The following is a 21,678-nucleotide window of genomic DNA, read 5'->3' as shown; positions in this document are numbered from 1 at the left end:
CCTCTGGCTGGAAATGCTGTGCCATCCCCTTCTTCCCTGGTTTACTCCAACTCATCTTTCAGATCACAGATTGAGCATCTTTTCCCAGTAAGCCCCGCCTAGAACCACCTTTTACTCTTGCATAGTGCTTAGCTTCCTTTTCTCATTGTAATTGTTTTACTGAAATTACTTGATTAATATCTTTCTCTTCCAGGGATGGAAAACTCCAGGAACACTGGAGCCATCTCTGGTTTATTCACTGTGGCATCCCCAATGTCTAACCCAGTGTTTGATAGACATAGTTGGAACTCAATAAATATTTGTTGTACCATAAACAATTAAGATGAATCATTAGTAGTCACCTTTCACTGGTAATTCATAGTGCTGCAGTGACCCATCCAAGGTAATGAAATGATATGACAGAGCTATAATTCAACCCAGCTTTGTCTTGATATCCAAGCCTTGCTCTTAAATAGAATACCCCACTGCCTCCCAGGGATCTGGAGATAACAATTGTGGGAAATAAAAGTACCAAAGAAAAGACCATCTTAGCAAAAAGGAAGAGAAGTATGGAGGGAGTTGAGTAATTGCCTTCAAAATGAGAACGCTCAAAAGTTTTCTTTGGTTTACTAAGATGTTTCAAGTGATGCCTAACAGATGTCTTTTGTTTGGCCTGCACACTATTGAAAAATAATTTCTTAAATTAGTTGCCAGCATTGAAAAAAAAGAGAGAGAGAGAGATTCTACCCAAAAGTCTGGATTTCCTGCTTCTCTTAGAGTCAGAAGATCTGGCAACAATGGGCCTCTAGTTCCTAAGGGGAAGCATCAGCTTTCGATTGGGCCCCAGTTCTCCAGTTATGACAGTTCCCGCTCAGCCAGTTTCTCTGATTTATGAAACCCGCTTGGACCCTGTCACATTGATATAAAAACCCATGGATTATATGGAGATTCAGTGGAGGCAATTTTAAGGGAAGAGGGCTATGAGCTGAGTAGAATGGCAAGAGAGAGTGATTAGCTTCCTTTTGAAAAGATATCCAAAGAAAAGAAGAAAGGAATGGAGAGAGGGAAGAGAGAGATTGTAGTGTTGAGATTAGAAGCCAAAATGAAACTATTGAGGAGGTGGGAGGTTTTCACCTCAGCTGTAATTTTGTAAGTGTCTAAGTAAACAGGGGCAGTAAGAAAAGGTCAAAACTCTATAAAGCAGTTCCTGACACACACAGTACTGATGGAGGGAACGTCCACAGAGTGACTCTTGTTAGAATGATCTGATATAGTATCCTGTGATGCAGAGGGTTCAAATATCTGAAAAGAGTTACCATGTGCAAAAATCTTAGTAACTATTTCATTCAGACCTTCCACACCTGGGAGCTTTGATTAAGAGCAGGGATCAGCAAACTACATTCTATAGAGAGGTCCACCATTTTGTTTGCCAGGCCATCTAATAACCCAACTTCAGGTCCATTTTAGAGTTAATGTTGGCCGGCCAGTAAATTTAATAATCAAAATATGTTATATACTATAAGGAAGGAAGATTGCTTCAGTTCCTGGAGGTAAAAGTACTGATAAATCTGAAAAGGAAAACAAAAATGACACCAGAATCATGCAGCTGAAAGAGCAGTGAAGTCAGGACAGCCCTAATTTGAAATCCTGCATGATTACTGTTTAGACCTGTGGCTTTGGAATATTTACTTTCCCTCTAGGCCTCTGTTTTCTCACCTGTAGAATGGGGATAGTTCTATCTATTTTGCAAGATTGATATAAAAATTTACTAAGACAAAACTTGTAAAGTCTGTAGCACATACAAGTCACTCTTTCTCGGTTCATCCATCTTTCTGAAATAGGTGTAGAAAGGTTAACTATTTGCATTAACTCGTATTGTCTTTACTTTTGAAAGTATTAGCAAAATGTATAATTGTAATACAATAAAAACAATTAGAACACTCCTTGATTTTCAGCAAGTACAATGTCTTTCTCTAAAACAAAGATGTATTATTTCAAAAGTATACATGGCTTACTTGAACCTATATACAGAAAGCATATCTATTACGAGTATCCTTATGACTTGTTATTTAAGTTTTTTATATTAATTTTCAAAAATACAAATGCTCCAACTCTCAAAGATTAAAAGTCCAGGCATTCTGTGCAGTTAAGTATTTTTTCTTCTTAAGCAAGAGCTTTTACATCTTAAGGCTGAACTTTGAAGATACTGTTTATCTTTTGCATGTTTAATTAAAACTCTTAAATTTAATTCAGAAAGTCTCATTAAACCTACGTCTTTAGAAGGTGATTTTAGCAAAGCTTATATGTATGTGTATATATATATATATATTTTTTTAAACTAGGTGTTAATATAAACATGGGCATTTTCTTCAAGTTTTTTCTCAAGGAAACTACAATGTTTGAGGCTCACCGTGCCCAGGAGTTTCAATTCCTCCCTGCAGCAACAGAAAACACAGCAAATTGCTGCCACATGTGCCTGACTTCAATCCACACCAGCTCTATGGACCCCACCTACAGCTCAGCCCCACTCCAGGGCAGAGACACACTACTGCACAACTGGCAACTGACAAAGGACTTCACCAAGACTATTTTGGCTTTGCCAAAATGGATGAAAGGTCACATAGTAACATAGTCTGGTTCTTAAAAATAAGTTTGTAATGGCAGAAACATTGGAAACAACCGTTTATCTATAGGGGAATGATGAACTAAAGCACGGTATGTAGAGTAATGAGTAGCCATTGACAGGGAGGCAGGTCAGTATGCACAGATGTAGAAGGACCTCTCAGGCACAGCAAGTGCAAAAGGCAAATTATTGTATTTCATATCCCATATGATTTCATTATGTTGGGAAGATCCCAACAATATACATACAAATCCCCACACTTATATACAGCATGTAAATAATCTGAAGAATACAGTCCCCAGTGATAATGGTGGTGGCCCCCGGGGAAGGGGCACAACTTCAGTGTGTTTGGAAAGATGCAAGAGGGATTTATTCTACATTTAAAATTTTTTGTTCTACCTTTAAAAAAATTTTTTTGACAATGCAAATGTAGTTTTGTGTTACTTTATGATTTAAAAATAAATCAAAGCCATCTGCAATTCCAAAGAAGTGTTCTCCACGATAAAGAAAGAAGTCTGGTTGTCTTATTTTGCCCATTCAGGTTGTGGTGAGTAGAGACATATTCAGATTTCATCAGGTAAAGAGGGCTTATGAGGGGCCACAGGTACCCAGAAAACTGTAGGCAATAGGATGGCCAGGTTTTGGGGAGAATGATGACTCCCTTTCTAATTTACCAGAGCAACAGGTAGCTCAGGAAAAATGCCTGAATGCCCGTAAGTCTTATAATGCAATCTCCTTTTGCCACAGCTTCTGCTGCTTTAGCAACACCCTCCTGTCTCTCCACTTCATGACTGCTGCTTGATCCTGGATTCTGCTGTCTCGTGGCTTCTGCTAAGTCCCTTCTCTTCACACCTCTCTTAATTTCTCTGCTACTTTATGGGCTTTATGTCTTCATACCGCAAGTTCAACCACCCCAAGAAAACACAAAGCATATTTGATGAACTTATCTACCATTCAATATACATCTCTTATCTCATTTAATCCTTGAGACAGCTGTTGCCCATTCAGTTATTCCACAACCCCGTAATTTGTCCTTGATTCCTCTCTTCTCAACCTCCTCCATATCCAATTTCTTCCCACATCCTGACAACTATCTGCTATGGTCTGAATGCTTATGCCACCCACCCCCAAAATTCATATGCTGAAATATTAACCTCCAAGGTGATGGTATTAGGAAGTGGGGCCTTTTAGAGGTAATTAGGTCATGAGAGTGGAGCCCTCATGACTGGGATTCATACTCTTGCAAAAGAGACCCTACAGAACTAGCTAGCCTATCCTTCATGTGAGGACACAGCAAGAAGGCGCCATCTATGAACCAGAAAACTGGCACTCCCCAGACATGGAGTCTGCTAGGACCTTGATCTTGGACTTCCCAGCCTCCAAAACTGTGAGGAAAAAAAAATATTTGCTTATAAGCCAGAAATTACCAGTTTATGGTAATTTTTTTATAACAGCCTAAAGGGACTGCGTAGACACTATCCTTCCAAAACATGTAACAAAACCATCCTCTTGTCTCCATTTCTACACCCATCACTGGATACAGACCACTGTCACTCCTCACCAGGATGTCTGCAATCGGCTCGCAGCTTCTACTCTGGCTCCACATAGGCCCTTCCTCACACAGCAGTCAGAGTGGTCTTTTAAGAATGCAAATCAGACCATCCACCCCTTTGCTTAAATACCTCCTGTGGATCCACATTGTACTGTGTCTCCTCTGTAATGCCTGTCTTGACTTCCTCCCCAACAGGCACATTAATCACCAGGGTTTTTGTAGTTCTTTGTTTCTGCCTTTATTATTGAATTTACTCTCTAGTGTTATTTTTGGTTCTGGGTCTATACATAAGGACACCCTAAGGACAAGGGTAAGTCGCCTAACTTACCCAGGGCTTTCTCAGCCAATTTGTATTACAGATAATTGTTAAAGTCCATTCTAACTATGGCCACTTTGCACATACGAAAGTTTCATAAAATAAGAAAGCCCATCAGAATCAGGAAATACCAAACTCCTAGGATTGATTTAAGGATTATTTGACATTACAGATGGGTTTGGCACCTGTAAGTGTTTAATAAATGTGATATGCTACTATTATTTTATTCTTAATGATATATAAGACATCCTGTTGGCAAAATGTGTTAAATTGCATTAATGCCATTAGTGACTTCATTCTACTGATTTTTCCAATTACAAGTACCTAAGGGAAAAATACTTTAATTATGTCAGTCATCTGTATAAGGCATCAGTTTGCCAATAAAAATAAGAACATGAGAAATATTCCTGACTTGAATTACAAATTTCAGCTTACAGAAGTATAACACCCAGGATAAGGGTGTACATAACAATTTATCTCTAAAGGACTGGCACGAAGCACATGAAGATGAAAATAAATGCAAAGCTCTATTCACTTTTTCATAGTGGTCAATCAATGCAACATCTTCCTGGGTTCTGAAAAATTCCCAAACCTTGTAAAGATTCTTTGATATAAACCCACACCTACAGTAGCTGAAGGGAAGGAATTGAGCAAAACCATACACCACAGAAGGAGGAAGAACTATAAGACAAGATGGCTCCATTCTCAAGAAACTGAGAGTCAATTTAGAGAACAAGTCTGGAAACTCAGTGTTGAGTACTGTGCTAAGGCACAGCAGACAAAATGATACAGGCAACTTCATCTAGAGATGACAAGCACCAACAGGTGTCTGCCAGGACCTAAAAATATGTGGAGAAATGGAGATGAGAAATATGGCCAAAAACAAAGAAAAAAGTGGGAAATGAGCTCACCAGGAACTCGGCTATATAAATTCTACAACTGAACAAAAGAAATGTTTTCAAATCACTGTCTTATTCTCTGAAATCTTACATAAATTAGTGAGCATTCTTATCTTTTTTTTACAAATCTACAGTACATTAAGAGATCTTGATAATGATCTTACTCTATTGTATTTCATCCAACATGTGGTTTTACTTTGAAATTCACTTTCTAGAGAAAATGAGCTTCCTTCTTCTAGACTGGGATTTAGATAAACTCAATTTACAAAACATACGTTTTAACAAGTCCATATTGAATCTGCTTCAGCCTGGAGAAAGAATAAAAGAAAATAAAATTAACAAGGTCTTACTCCCTGTATTTTATCTTTCATAAACTTTCTCTCTTTCTAAAATATGTAGGATAAATATTTAGGATTCCTTGAATCAGGCTTATGTTTTACTCATCAGAAACACCTAGACTGTAAGATTCACGGAAGACTCCAAGCAGGCAAAATAAAGTTTTCTAAACTTTATTTAGAAATCTGAACTGAGAGTAAAATAGAAATTAGGTTCCCCAGTGACTGATACCAATGTAGGTAAAAGAGATGATGTCAAGCAAAAATCGTGTGGCCATCATCTGTGCCTGGCAGCCCAAGGCACTTCCAGGGAAGTTATCATGAACTGACCCTAACTAAATGGAGTGAGTCATCAGCAGGTCCCTGACATCAGCCAGCTGCAAAGTCTTCCAGCAACTGGCTAGATTGAAAAAAGATTTCCGAAAGTTTCAACATAAAAAGCCCAACTGATTCCACTTCCCTATCAGATTTCCCTGGGCTTGCTTCTAGGCCTTTTACATCCAAATTACCCTCTCATAAAAACAAAGACTTAGAAAAACTGCAAAAAGTTAAAACGACTCTTTCCTTCTGAAAGTATACTTTAGCTGAGTCGATAAAAGTCTGAAATCATCTTTATGGTTGCCATCATGTTTGGAACAATTTAGCAGCAACAACATCTGTATAAATGAGGACATAAAGTCCCAAGGTAGGTGGGAGACTTCTTGCGGCTTATCCATGTCAATGGGAATAAAATTCAAAGAGCCCATGCAGGCAACTAATTTACTTTTATTTCATTTTTAATGTTTTATTATATAAATATCAAACATTGACAAAAGTTGAGAAAATAATATAATGAACTCCATGTACCCAATTCTCAACTTCAACAAGTATCCACTCAGGGCTACTCCTGTTTCATCTGACTGCACTCTCCCTCCCCATCCCCCTGATTATTCTAAATAAAATCCCAGATATTACATCATTTCATCTATAAATATTTTAGTATAATCTTTAAAGATAAGGATTCCTTATTTTTAAAAATTCCATCTTCAAACTTTAGAAAAATTTTCCAAGGTTTATTTTTTAAAATGGCAACAAAAATTTTAAAACAGAGTCATTTGTCCTAGTAGAATTTCCTATGATGGGGAGCTTGTTCACTACATGCAAATCAATAGATGTGATACATCACATTAACAGAATGAAGAACATAAACCATGTGATCATTTAAAAAGATGCACAAAAAGCATTTGAAGAAGTATAACATCCCTTCATGATAAAAACTCTCAACAAATTAGGCATAGAAGTTTGATGACATGATCTTACATATGGAAACCCTAAATACCTATAAACCTAACACTGTGAGAGGTTGAGGCATAAGGATCACTTGAGGCCAAAAATTTGAGATCAGCCAGGCAATATAGCAAGACCTCATTTCTACAGAAATGAAAATAAATTAGTTGGGTGTGGTGGTGGGTAGTAGTCCCAGCTACTTGGGAGGCTGAGACAGGAGGATTCCTTGAGCCCAGGAGTTCAAGGCTGCAGTGAGCTATGATGGTAGTACTGCTCTCCAACCTGGATGACAGAGTGAGATCTTGTAAGAAAAAAAAGAAGGAAGGAAGGAAGGAAAGAAAGCAAAGAAGGAAAGGAAAGGAAAGAAGGGAAGGGCAGGGAAGGGCAGGGAAGCGCAGGGAAGCGCAGGGAAGGCAGAGCAGGGCAGGGAAGGGAAGCCCAAACACTACACTAAAAAACCCTCAGAACTAATCACCAAATTCAGTAAGGCTGCAGATTACAAAATCAATATACAAAAACCAGTAGCATATATATAGGCTAATGGAGAACTATGTAAAAAAGAAATTAAGAAAACAATCCCATTTACAATAGCTGTAAATATATATATATAAAATACCCAGGAATAACAAATGAGGTAAAAGATTACCACAATGAAAACTATTAAACATTGCTGAAAGAAACTGAAGACGACACAAATAAACCAAAAGATATCCCATGTTCATGGACTGGAAGAATTACTCTTTTAAAATGTCCATACTACCCAAAGCTAACTACAGACTGAATGCAATCCCTATTAAAATATCAATGACATTCTTCAAAGAAATTGAAAAATAATCCTAAAATGTGTATGGAACCACAACAGATCCTGAAAAGCCAAAGCAATGAAGCAAAAAGAACAAAGCTGGAGGCATCACACCACTTGACTTCGAAGTACGCTATAAAGCTATAGTAAACAAACCAGGCTGGCCGCGGTGGCTCACATCTGTAATCCCAGCACTGTGGGAGGCTGAGGCAGGTGGATCACTTGAGGTCAGGAGTTCAAAACCAGCCTGGCCAACATGGCAAAACCCTGTCCCTACTAAAAATAATTAGCTGGGCCTGGTGGCAGATGCCTGCAATCCCAGCTACTCGGGAGGCTGAGGCAGGAGAATTGCTTGAACCCAGGAGGCAGAGGTTGCTGTGAGCCAAGACCATGCCACTGCACTCCAGCCTGAATGATAGAGCAAGACTCTGTCTCAAAAGAAAAAAAAAAAAAAACCAGCATAGTACTGGCATAAAAACAGATACATAGTCCAGTGGAACAAAATAGAGAGTCCAGAAACAAATCCACACATTTGTAGCCAACTGATTTTCAACAAAGGTACCAAGTATACACAATAGGGAAAGGACAGTCTCTTCAATAAATGGTACTGGGAAAACTGGATATCTACGTATAGAAGAAATAAATTAGACCCTATCTCTCACCATATACAAAAGTTAACTCAAAATTGTCTAAAAACTAAAATGTAAAATCCCGGGAGGCGGAGGTTGCAGTAAGCTGAGATCGCCTGCACTCCAGCGAGACTCCATTTCAAAAAAATAAATAAAAATAAATAAATTTTTAAATTAAAAAAAAAGATTTGTAAGTGAATAGTGCTCCAAGCATCAAAACAAGTTCTCCTGTTCATTAGGTACTTCCATGCACCTACCCTGTTTATATGCTCAAGGTCTTTGTAGGGCTTGTTTTACAGTCCACTAGAGTGAATCTTCTACGAATCAATCCTACTGGAAACTCAAGGACAAAACAAAGTACAAACAATTCTTAAGCTTATTTTCAATAATCATATTATGGGTAATAATGTTGGTATTTATTTCTTGTTTATATCTGTATCTCCAGCACCTAGGACCATGTAGGCAATTTAAAACTAATGCACTGGAGATCCAATAAAAAGCTTATCAAAATGATCCCCTAATACACATGTACACCTAATTTCCACATCTAAGTGCTCCGTGTCTTTCTCACACACACACCTACATACACAGGGCAAAATGCAAATGTGGTTTAAGTTTTTCCAAATTAAATGTTTAAAATTGATATGTGTCTTTACGCAAATGTACTTTTTGAATTTGGATGAGAATGAGGTTGAAAAGTTGACAAATCCTCATGCTACTCCCTCAGAGACAGCTAGGTCTCTGATCATCCCCAGCAGCTCTGTGTCCCCTCCTGATCATTCCTTTCCCTCCTTCTTGTACTACTCTTAGAAGAGCTTTCAAAGACGGTCATCGCTATGGAGAGAGCTGACCCTTCTGGCCCTGGCATTGCTGGGACTGGGCAAAGGAGTCACACTCAGTAAATGAGGAGTTGGATCTTCTTTTTTCCTTCACATTTGGCCAGATCTTAATGACCGAACACAGAATCTGTCCCGTTTCAAATTAGCAACTGCCAAGTAGTATTGTAGGAGCCAGACGTTGTTCTGTTATAGTCATAAGGATTTAAGAAATCATCTACGTTTGAAAATTTTAAAAAATGCAATAAAATAAATTTCACAGACTTCAAGGTAGAAATGCTTACAACAATGCCAAACTCCTAAAGTTAAAATGATCCTTAACTACACAACTTATTACCTCAAGTTGTATTCCTCCCTTTTTCTTAATAAGACAAAAGGAGGAAAGTATATGTCTGCATGGAATAAATATCTGTATTTAATTTAAGAAAGATAAAAGTTCATACGAAAATGGGTAAAAAATCCTTGCAGAAGCCCTATTTAACTTCACTCTTGATGTTTTGGTTTGCTGTGTAAATATACACAAAGAAACCCAACTACAGCAAATGTTAGCCCTTTTCCAGGGGAATGGAGGGAAGTGTGACAAACGTGGATCCAGTGTCAGGAAAGCATAATCACAACGTAAAATGGTTATTTCCAAACGGTGCCCCTCCAAAGAAAAAGAAGGGAATGGAAGTAGTTAATAAATTCTGTTTTCCATAAAATTCATTTTAAAAAGAGTAAAGAATGTGAACTCGGGGGTCAGTAAGAGTTTTGTTGGATTTCCCTCCTCCTAAATTCTGTCATCTCCTTTTTAAAGTGGCCAGTCAGCTTCCCACAGACATGACAGAAATACATTCTTTTTCTTCCTGCAAACCATTTACCAGTAAGTAACACTTAGCAGAGGACATGTATTTTCTCACAGACGATTGGCTAATTGGATATTGTCGCTTCCAGTTGCAGCTTAATATATTATAGACAATGCCTTTTTCAAACAGAAGTATAACCAAACAAAAGCACTAATGATCCATTCATTTTCTTTCAAAGAAAATAAAGAGCTCTGACTCGATACCTCTACACCCCAAAACAATGGACACAAATTATGAACAGATTTAATGTAGAAATTAAAGTGATTCTGTTATCTTAATTACATATTTGGTCACACAGGTCAAATAACATCCTAACGAGCTCAAAAAGAAGGGCCAAATTCTTTTGTTCCACTGGAAAAATAAGTTGCTCAAAATACATTGACAATGGGCTAAGGTTTGGAAAGTTTTTGATTAAAAAAGGATTTTTGTTGGAACACTTATAATGAGATTTGAGTTGCAGTAACAATATGAAATTGAAAGCAGAATTACATACAAAAAGAGTACTGTAAAATATCATTATTTTAGTACAATGGAAAATAAGGTGTTTGTGGTTTTACTCTATAAATTCTGTGTTGTCTGCTCATATGTATTCCTTCTTGGCCTTCCTCTGAATAGCCATTCTGATTTCCAAGCCCTTCTGCACCAGTACTCATTTGTGGTGGGGGAACCCACACAAAAAACATCTCCTAGGCTCTACTTTCTTCCTCCATTTTATTGGCTTTTCAGGACTAATTCATGTACACCCATCACATTGGTGTTCAGTTACCGGGCAGACAATGAATTTTCCTAATCCATTTAGTGTGCTGACAGAGCCATGTTCACAATTTATAGAATTTCCTTTTAGACATTTACGTATTTCACAGTTCATTAAGATTCAAACTGAACACCTGTGTTTATAAAGTCAAAAGCAATTTTATCCTAACAAGGTGTTAAATAAGGCATTCTCTGAAAGCCTGAACAACAATAACAACAACAAAAGTACTAGACTCTTGACCTATAGAACAAAATGATGCCTGTAGCTACCTGCACCATCCTTTAATAGTCCAGAAATTGCCATAGAACAACCATAAAAAGCTTTTATGACAAACTTGGGATGCTCCCTTCCATCACATTTCAATTTCTCCATCACAGGTCTTTCATGTTCTGCCTTAAGAAAGCAATAGTATGAGGCCACTCTGCAAAGTTCACCCAGGTAGCTAAAATCTGCAAAAGAGCTAAAAAGCTTCAGAAGTCAAATGTGGCCCCTATAGACAATTCCTTCATTTGCTAGATACAGGGACATTTTCAGCATTCTAAGGCTCACAAAGCCTGACCTTGCCTCGTTTGTATGTGACCCCAAAGTTTTCACATCATTAATAAAAAGAGAATCAAAACAAAGCCCACAGACATTAGGGGAGGGGAAAGTGTGTTGTTTGGCACTACCATCATCCATACTCTCAAAATGGAAAGGGAAAAAAATAAAATGCACATAGACGAGGTGGTGACCCCTATAACGACTATGGTTCCCAACATTTTTTTTCCTACTGGTAATAAACCATTTTGCAGACCTCCCAATTGTGGCCACCATGATAGTTACTGTTTTGCAGGTTTATGTCTTTTTCTTGCAGTTAGAAGTGTTATCAATAAAAATTTCAAATGAAGCCTTTCCCGTCAAATAAAAACATTTTAAAATGTGAAGCTGACAGCAGGATTAGGAAGGAAAAATACCAATGACACCAGGGCTTTGTTTTGTATATATATTTTTCTTTTACCAAGTCCCTTAGTTGATTAATTTTAAAGACATTCCTTGCAAGCCTTGAAAGTGAGACAAATGCATCCTAAATGGCACTGGGGTAATTTAACAGTCTTAAAAGTTGATTTTGTTGTGTGCTACTAACTTTTCTAAAAAGCATCTTAATTTTGAATGCAGTGACTATGAAGGGCATTAAACAAAAATCTATCTCAGAAAGGACATTTAAATACTATCCTTTGAAGACTGAACTGATTAAAAAGGACTTTACTGCTTGCCAGTCAATTATGGCAAGGGGTGAAAAAAACCTGAAATTATTGTTTAGAAGTAAACTGGTTACTAAAGGATAGGAGAAGAGGGGTGAGGGGCGAAAGGGAAAGGTTGGTTAACAGATACAAAGTTACAGCCAGATAGGAGGAATAAATTCTAGTGTTCTGTAGCACTGTACCAGTTAACAATAATTTGTATATTTTCAAACAGCTAGAGAGGATTTTTAAGGTTCCCAACACAAAAAAATGATAAACGTTTGTGGTGACATATGTTAATTACCATGAATTGATCACTATACATTGTGGACATGTATCAAAATCACTGTACCCCATAAATATGTACAATTGTTACATGTCAATTAAAAAATAAAAGATCACTTCTTGTAAATCCCATCTTATATGCTATGGCAAATATTATTTCCAACCATTTAAAAAACTCTTTTGCTCCAAATGGGTCAGTCCCAATGAATAAGTAGTTGTTTTAAGTAACTGGAATAGTTTGCAAAGCCCCGTGTGAATGCATACAGTCCCACAGTCCCTGGAGGCCACAAAGCATTCCCAACTCCTTGTCATGGTTACCTTTAATGCCCAAGAGTTGTAGCTTTACCAAGAACTGGGGGACAGAGGGCCCATCTCAATGCAAATAAACTGAGAAGCAAGGCCATGTAAAACGTGCTCTTTTCTCCATGTAACAACATTTTCATTGTCAAAAGTTTGGTTTTTATGATTCATCTTGCAAAATGACAGCCCAAGTCTGCTCTCTAGTTTGTGTTATCACACTGAGTCATCTGTGACTCAGAGACAGAAAAATGCTGCCACGGGCTCAGAAAACACCTCCTCCTCCACCAGCACCTTACACAACCTCCCTGAAGAAATTATCATTGCTGCTTCTGTTAAAAATTCATTTAATTTGGGAGGCTGAGGTAGGAGAATGGTGTGAACCCAGGAGGCGGAGCTTGCAGTGAGCCGAGATCACGCCACTGCACTCCAGCCTGGGCGACAGAGCGAGACTCCGTCTCAAAAAAAAAAAAGCATTTAATTTTTTTACTATAAATGTACGACATGTGCATCATAGAAAATTTAAAGATCACCTGGGTATCCAACAATCAGAGAGAACAAAGTCATACACAGCCGTCCGTTCTTTTACTTGTTTTTACATAGTGTGCATGCATATATGAATATATGTGTATGTATGTCTATGTTTGTGTATATATAAACGTCTTTAAACATCTTTAAGGAAATAAAAACTAAATATTATATGATAAACTTTTCTTAATATACTAGGATTCTAAACTTCCTGAAAAACAATACCCTCCCTAGAGTTTGGGCAATGACCTTCATTATTATGGCCATAGTGTCACTACTATTATAGCCATAATGTTACCATGAGGATTTAAGCCTCAGAGTTATTGATTCTTATCCCCCTTCTTAGCCATGTCAGAGTTGTGCCTAGAAAGCATTCTTGAAAATCCCATGAACTCACCTGTCAAGACAAAATTATAAAACTTGCCACAAACTTTGCCTTTAAGATTAAATGAGGCCAGGCATGGTGGCTCACGCCTGTAATCCCAGCATTTTGGGAAGCTGAGGTGGGCAAATTGCTTCAGCCCAGGAGTTGGAAAACAGCCTGGCCAACATGGCAAAACCCTGTCTCTACTAAAATACAAAAATTAGCTGGGTATGGTGTTGTGTGCCTATAATCCCAGTTAGTTGGGAGGCTGAGGCAGGAGAATCGCTTGAACCCGAGAGGCGGAGGTTGCAGTGAGCCGAGATCATGACACTGCACTCCAGCCTGAGCAACAGAGCAAGACCCCACCGCAAAAATAAATAAATAAATAAATAACATAAAACAAAGATTAAAAGAGACAAGTCATCTTCCTGACATGAAGAAAGCCCTCAGTCCACTGGGACTCTTATGGAAATCACTAGATTCCTGGTTAAAGGCATTTGGAGCTGGGAACCCAGGCATTGCCATTTACCTCTGTATGACCTTGAGCAAGTTATACATCCTCTGAGCTTCTATTTCATCATCTTAAAAATAGGGGCAACAATACCAACTTCACAAGTGGTGAGTCAGTTTTAAAATATCACATGGAAAACACTCAGCTGCATCTCCTGGAACTCAGTATAGCAGCCATAAGACACTCAGTAATAAAATTACATTTAAAAGGCTAAGACTATCAGCTCTTGAAATTACAGGTCCCCACCTTGTCCAGCACCTTGCACAGCATAGATGCCCAGTATTATCAATATTATCAAATATTATCAAATGACATTTCACTGATTTGGACACATTGTGGGAAGGGTCTGTGTGACGTACCACCAACTAAAGCATTTCCAAGTCTATGCAGGAACTCCTAAAATAATGAAGCTAGCAGAATGCCTGCAACTCCATAAATATCATCTCTTTTCTCAAGGAGGAGAACCAAGTTGCTTGAGTGTGACCTCAAAGAGGATCAGCTTTAATCAAAATATAGTCTCAATACTGTTAGGGTAACCACCGTAGCAATATTAGCCTTCAATTATAAGAGATACAAATAGACACTTTGAACAGTTGCATATTTTAGTCTTCAAAGGAGCGAAACATCTATTTCTTTGTGTCTTCTTTCCTTCCTTTACTTATCTGCTTTTAAACAACAAAAGAAAGATCAAGATTCTGTGTGGAATTATTAGTAACCAATGATAATGAAATCACTGGGAGTTTATGGTACCATAAATCAGTTCTCTAACATATATCCACATGTCTAAAAGAATGTTTGCTCAATGATAGCAGAAACCATATCTGGCACATAGTAGGCATTCAAAAAGTATGTGTTAAATGAAAAAATGCATGAAGCCCAGAGAGCAAAGATTATTGATGTGAAGTTCTTGGAAGTGCTCTAGAGCATCTATAAACTACCTGAAAGTATATACACTACTGCATGTGAATATTAGTATGTATGTGCCCATGTGGATTTTTTTTTTGGTGGGGGGGTTTAATTGCATGAGATTCTCATCTGTGTTGATTATATTTTTTAGAAGTTATGAGCCCTTGCTTTGCAGCTGCCACTATGTTGCCCTTGCCTGCATAAACACAAAACCCCTGCATTCTTTGTTAATGAACGGGTTCTCAAGTGTTTACTCTTAGACAAGTATTATAGAATCCTTCTCCGGCTTATTTGGGATAGAAATTAGTATTATGTACCACTGTCATATAACACGTCTTGGAAAACACATGCAAAAATGTTGCCTGGCAGTTTGCAAACCATGCCGAGTTGGAGAAAAGTATACTTATCTCTCTCTCTCTTTTTTTTTTTGTTTTTAAATGGAGTCTCGCTCTGTTACCCAGGCTGGAGTGCAGTGGCATGATCTCAACTCATGCTCATTGCAACCTCCGCCTCCCAAGTTCAAGTGACTCTTGAGCCTCAGCCTCCCAAGAAGCTGGGACTACAGGCATGTACCACCATGTCTGGATAATTTTTATATTATTAGTAGAAACGGGGTTTCACTATGTTGGTCAGGCTGGTCTCAAACTCCTGACCCTAAGTGATCCCCCTGCCTCGGCCTCTCAAAGTGCTGGGATTACAGGTGTGAGCCACCACGCCTGGCCAGAAATAAAAATCTTAATTTGGAGATAGAACAAAAGAGAGGGTCACTTTCATAGTATCTTTATTTGTACATATCATTCTAAGACATAAAAAAGTGACTCAATTGAAATATAAAGGTCCGAGTTTTGTAAATGCACATACCAAAAATTCAAAAAAGACCCACAAAGCTGAAACACAGAACGGATGTGAAGATGACAAGTGAAGTAGAGTATTCAGGTGTGACCTGCCCAAACATACCTGATAAACATAATAGTAGTAATGATAATAATAACAGCAATGGTGATACCATAATTTATAGCTATAACCCTTGAGTATAATCAAAGCACTTTTCACATAGATGTATGAGGCTGATACAATGACTGCCATTTCATAGACTGTGACATGAAGGCTCAGAGAAGTTAAAGTCTTGTCCATGCCACACAGTTATTGAATAGGAAGGCTGAGGTATAACCACACATCTCCCACTTCTAAATGCTGTGTTTTGTTCAACATTTTACTTTAGATCACAGAATAAATGTTAGGCCTTAATCCTTCCCAGTTTATGGATATGTTCTTAATTATTCACTGAAATCCAGAAAAATCAAGGTGCTAGAGAACACCAATTCATTATTTCCTCTACTGCTGTGGAATTCATGTGTTGGTGGGTGGGGTAAGTTGGTACAAAGGAAACATCAAGGGCAGTAGCAAAATAAGAAACTTGGCCTTAGAGTCCTTTGAAGCTATTTTAAAAAGTAAAATGTTATGTTAAGAGCTATGTGGTGTATCTCTCTGTGTATGTAATTATTATTCTATTGATTTATTGCATACATGTCAGAGTGTCTGGGCATTTGCACAAGTTCAAACAAACCAACATAGCCGCAAACCGAGACAACTTGCCTCCTATACCTCACCCCACCCTTCATCCTACCAACTCCCAAATGCAAATTCCCTGCTAGCAAAACCTTCTTTACAGGGATGAAGCGTTAAGCCATGACATCTGTCATTTATACTATTCTAAAAAAGCAGCCAAAGCCAGTTGACAGCACAGATATAGCAGGACTCTCCCCATTATAAAGAGAGCCCCCTTCTGTTTTGGCAAGAACTTTCAGGAATGACTCAGGAATCAAAAAGCTATATCACATGTAACCTCCTTTGAGGATGAGCACCATATCTGTTTTTTTTTTTTAACCTTTTATTTTAGGTTCACGGGTACATGTGCATGTTTGTTGTATAGGTAAATTGTGTTTCACAGGTTTGGTGTACAGATTACTTCATATGAATTTAAATTCAGATTTTTCATTGTAGGGCATAATGAAATACAACATAGCTCATCTTCTGAATACTCACCCACTAACACGCCACACAGCAGGTAGAAAGACTCTTATTTACCTCTGCTATCCCAAAGAGTGGGGAAATCACTTTATTCTATCCTGCGGCCAAAAATCCTCTGCCCATAATCCAACAATTAGAGCAATTTCAACCTAAATTGCTCCCCCTAAGAGACAGATGTAATTAGATAAGTTTCTCCTCTGTTTCCATGTACAAAGAGATCTTATAAGAAAAAAACAAGGCAAAAGAAAATTCCTCAGCCATTTCCAGCTGATAAAAGCAGTAATCTCATACTCGCAACTTCAAAGCAGAAGACTTAGAAAATCATCTCACTTTCTCTGCGCATAGAGAATAATTTCTTTCTACTTCAAAGCACCATCTCTTTATTTGGTGATTTTAATTATTGAACATGGGACGGAAGCTATCCACATAATGTCACCACTGTCTTTTTCATGAAATATGTATAAGTCTAATTTGGACTACATTAATTTGAGAGAGGTAAAATACAGAGAGGGGAATGAGAAAGGAAAGAGGACAAGGAATACAGCCTCCATCAGTGTAAGATAGTGAGAAGAAAAGCCTTTCTGACCTGGCTCCTCATTCATTTTCTCTGGAGAGGAACCATCAAGAAACCTGACTGCTGGTTTGGGCAAGCAGACTGCCTTGCTTCTCAAATTCTCTTCTACCCAACAACACATAGCAACACAATTATACTAACTTTACCGGTAATCCTGGTGTTATTGACAAAATATGGGTACAAGCAGTTGCTTTTTGAATAATACAGTGAAGAAAAATGAGTGCTCTAGAACAGCTGTCAGCAAACTATCTTTCTCCATTTAGGGTACCACAGCCAGACAGAAGACTAGCTGGGCATTCCAATGCCCACTCAATCCTCTTCCCACAAAATCACAATGCCAGAAATTGGCAAACTTTCTGTAAAAAGCCAGACAGTAAATATTTTCAGCTTTGTGGGCCATACAATATCTATTGCAACTGCTCGACTCTGCTGTTGTAGCACAAAAGCAGCCAAAGACAACATGTAGATGAATGGGTATGGCTGTGTTCCAATAATACTTTATTTACAAAAGCAGGCACAGGGCCAGATCTGGCCCACAAGCCATAGTTTTGGTTGACCCCCATTTGAGACAAGTACTAGATGGTAGAAATGTTCTCTAGCTGTGCTGTCTAATACAGTAGCCACTAGCCACATGTAACTGTTAGTACTTGATATGTGGCTAATGTGACTATAGAACTACATTTTAAATTTCACTGGATTTTAATCAATTTTAGTTTAAATAGCCACATGTGGCTACAGTCTTAATACAATTCTAGATAGATACTATTCACTGCTGCCTCCTCAAAGGAGATAGAAGCCAACTTCCAATTTATAGTATAGATTAAATGTTGGCCTTAAAAAATAAAATACCCATACCTTTGCATTCACAGTGGAACTATACACAACTGAAAATGGTATTTCTTTTTTTTTTTTTTGAGACGAAGTCTCACTCTGTCACCCAGGCTGGAGTGCAGTGGCGCGATCTCTGCTCACTGCAAGCTCTGCCTCCTGGATTCATGCCATTCTCCTGTCTCAGCCTCCCGAGTAGCTGGGACTACAGGCACCTGCCACCACGCCTGGCTAATTTTCTGTATTTTTTAGTAGAGACTGGGTTTCACCGTGTTTGCCAGGATGGTCTGGATCTCCTGACCTTGTGATCCACCGGCATCAGCCTCCCAAAGTGTTGGGATTACAGGCGTGAGCCAACACGCCCAGCCTGAAAATGGTATTTCTTAAATGTGAAATATCTACATCACTGAGACCAAGGTGATTGTTTCAAATTGAAGCAATCGGGTAGCTGCCTATCAGCCAATGGTCAAATGTATAGGGGCTGAGTCAGGTTCATGCTAAGACCTATCCAATCCAGAAAGTATTTTCTTCCACCTCTGGACACTGTCCTGCACCTTGACTGAGATCACAGACCTACTCAACAGTCCCATTAACTGCTAAGGCCAATCCAAACCTCCCCACAGATGCTAAAATATATACATGCAAAGACACAGCTCAAAGAGCCCAAGAGAGAGCATGCATGTTGATTAGAATGCCTTCTAAAGTCATGCACACAGCACAGTGCCTCAACACAAAATCAAGATTCACCACATTTTTCCCTATTGCCTGCTGTATTTGATAACTATTTTATTTACACAATAACTAGCTTGTGTTTTGCATTTCTTAGCAGACCCAAAGATGTAATCCAAGGAGGAAAAGCAAGGAAATAGGATAGGAACATATTTTTGTTGTTCTTCTAAGCATGAATAAGAGATAACAAACCAATATTTCCTTTGAGAAACTCACACAATATCAACTTTCTTCAATGGGTAAAAGAAATTGAAGATACTCCTTAGTAAATAAGAACCCTTTGGAAACATGGGTGCCAGAAGGGGAACCCATACAGAGGATGCACAGCAAAGCAAGGCAGGTGACATTCCAGTTATTTTATGATTTTTGATAAAATGAAATCATTCTAGATCCAAGCCCTTAACTGTGGTTACCAAATCTAAAATGATCTGAAGTATGAAAAAAAGAAATTCCAAGTGTGAACCAAACACCTTTGGTGGCACAACTTGACGCAAACTGACAAGAGTCTAATTATAGTCTTTATTTATCCTACTTAGTGTAAGAAATTTTTTTAATGCAAAAACATTCATGTGTTTGCTTATGGGGTGTTGCTACAACTTCACTTGCAGTGTTACACAATCTATACAATGCATCTCGCCTTTCTGAAAGCCCAACAAATATGAATTTCAAAATACATCTGGCCCCAAGGGTTAGGATAAAGGGTCTTCGGAGGAAAGTTGTTCAGGTAGGGAAATTTCTATCAATTCAATGTCTCTGCTGTCTAGAATCCTGAGACAGTGCCTTACCTCAGTCTGAAGGATGGCAGCCCTCTGTTCTTTGGCAGTAAGTGACTCTTTGAGCACTTCAATGTGTTGCTTGCAATCTGAATTTTGATTGCTGAGGGTTTCAAGCTTTGTTTGTAAGGCAAGAAGTTCCGACTCTTTCTTTGAAAGTTCCTGCTTCAGCTGATCAATCTGCAAAACAACAATAAAATTGCAAGAAATTAGAAATTGCTGCCCCTACACTTTACATTGGACAACTACTGATTTCCTTCCATTTCAGCAGCCAGTGATCAATAATCCAACAAGGCAGGCCATGAATTTGCTTTAAAAAGATGGCCTTGGGAATCACACAGTCTTTGAGTTCTGGAGGAAAATCTGTAAAGGTCACTGAGAGTATAGGAAATAGGAATGGAAAGGTCAGCAGACTGCCCTCCATCCCACTGTGGACCAAATTTCACAACAGAATGAAGCCTTCCCAGCCAAACCTACTCATCTGTGAAACCACCAAGTATATTGCCACCATGGTCCTGAGGAGAGTCAACAGGGATCTAACATGGGTAATTAAACCAAGGCATTAACTCCACAGTGCAAATAATCATTCAAGGGCATCATTTGACAAAAGAATCCTAAAAAACAAGTAAGCATTGGGGATCTTCTTTTTGCTTACATTAAATATTGAGAAGATATAAAAAGAAAATAAAATATACCTAAGGTATGAGGAAAAATGACCCAAAAAATCCATCATTCAATTCACCAAAAAAGATCACTAGAATTACCCATGTTATCCCATTTCTTTTTTTTATTATTATTATACTTTAAGTTTTAGGGTACATGTGCACAACGTGCAGGTTAGTTACATATGTATACATATGTCATGTTGGTGTGCTGCACCCATTAACTCGTTATTTACATTAGGTATATCTCCTAACGCTATCCCTCCCCCCTCCCCTCACCCCACAACAGGCCCTGGTGTATGATGTTCCCCTTCCTGTGTCCATGTGTTCTCATTGTTCAATTCCCACCTATGAGTGAGAACATGTGGTGTTTGGTTTTTTGTCCTTGTGATAGTTTGCTGAGAGTGACGGTTTCCAGCTTCATCCATGTCCCTACAAAGGACATGAACTCATCATTTTTTATGGCTGCATAGTATTCCATGGTGTATATGTGCCACATTTTCTTAATCCAGTCTATCATTGTTGGACATTTGGGTTGGTTCCAAGTCTTTGCTATTGTGAACAGTGCCACAATAAACATACGTGTGCATGTGTCTTTATAGCAGCATGATTTATAGTCCTTTGGGTATATACCCAGTAATGGGATGGCTGGGTCAAATGGTATTTCTAGTTCTAGATCCCTGAGGAATCGCCACACTGACTTCCACAAGGGTTGAACTAGTTTACAGTCCCACCAACAGTGTAAAAGTGTTCCTATTTCTCCACATCCTCTCCAGCAGCTGTTGTTTCCTGACTTTTTAATGATCGCCATTCTAACTGGTGTGAGATGGTATCTCATTGTGGTTTTGATTTGCATTTCTCTGATGGCCAGTGATGATGAGCATTTTTTCATGTGTCTTTTGGCTGCATAAATGTCTTCTTTTGAGAAGTGTCTGTTCATATCCTTTGCCCACTTTTTGATGGGGTTGTTTGTTTTTTTCTTGTAAATTTGTTTGAGTTCTTTGGAGATTCTGGATATTAGCCGTTTGTCAGATGAGTAGATTGCAAATATTTTCTCCCATTCTGTAGGTTGCCTGTTCATTCTGAAGGTAGTTTCTTTTGCTGTGCAGAAGCTCTTTAGTTTAATTAGATTCC

The 21,678-nt window shown here is 38.4% G+C and overlaps 1 protein-coding gene across 18 annotated transcripts in view; it reads right to left on the bottom strand.

Moving 5' to 3' along the window:
- Positions 1-21,678, bottom strand: part of ERC2 (ELKS/RAB6-interacting/CAST family member 2) — a 969,867-nt gene that overhangs the window by 615,765 nt on the left and 332,424 nt on the right. For all 18 annotated transcript variants that reach the window (XR_008523745.2, XR_008523744.2, XM_054552033.2 and 15 more), the window contains one exon: positions 19,895-20,062. Coding sequence is in view for 16 of the 18 variants with exons in the window: in XM_054552033.2 (XP_054408008.1) it covers positions 19,895-20,062 (168 nt within the window). In the remaining 2 variants the exon portion in view is untranslated. The remainder of the gene's footprint in view (positions 1-19,894; positions 20,063-21,678) is intronic.

Source organism: Pongo abelii, chromosome 2, assembly GCF_028885655.2.
Source record: "Pongo abelii isolate AG06213 chromosome 2, NHGRI_mPonAbe1-v2.0_pri, whole genome shotgun sequence".
NCBI lineage: Eukaryota > Metazoa > Chordata > Mammalia > Primates > Hominidae > Pongo > Pongo abelii.
The sequence above is the reverse complement of the archived record's forward strand: the minus strand, read 5'-3'. Positions and strand labels throughout refer to the sequence as shown.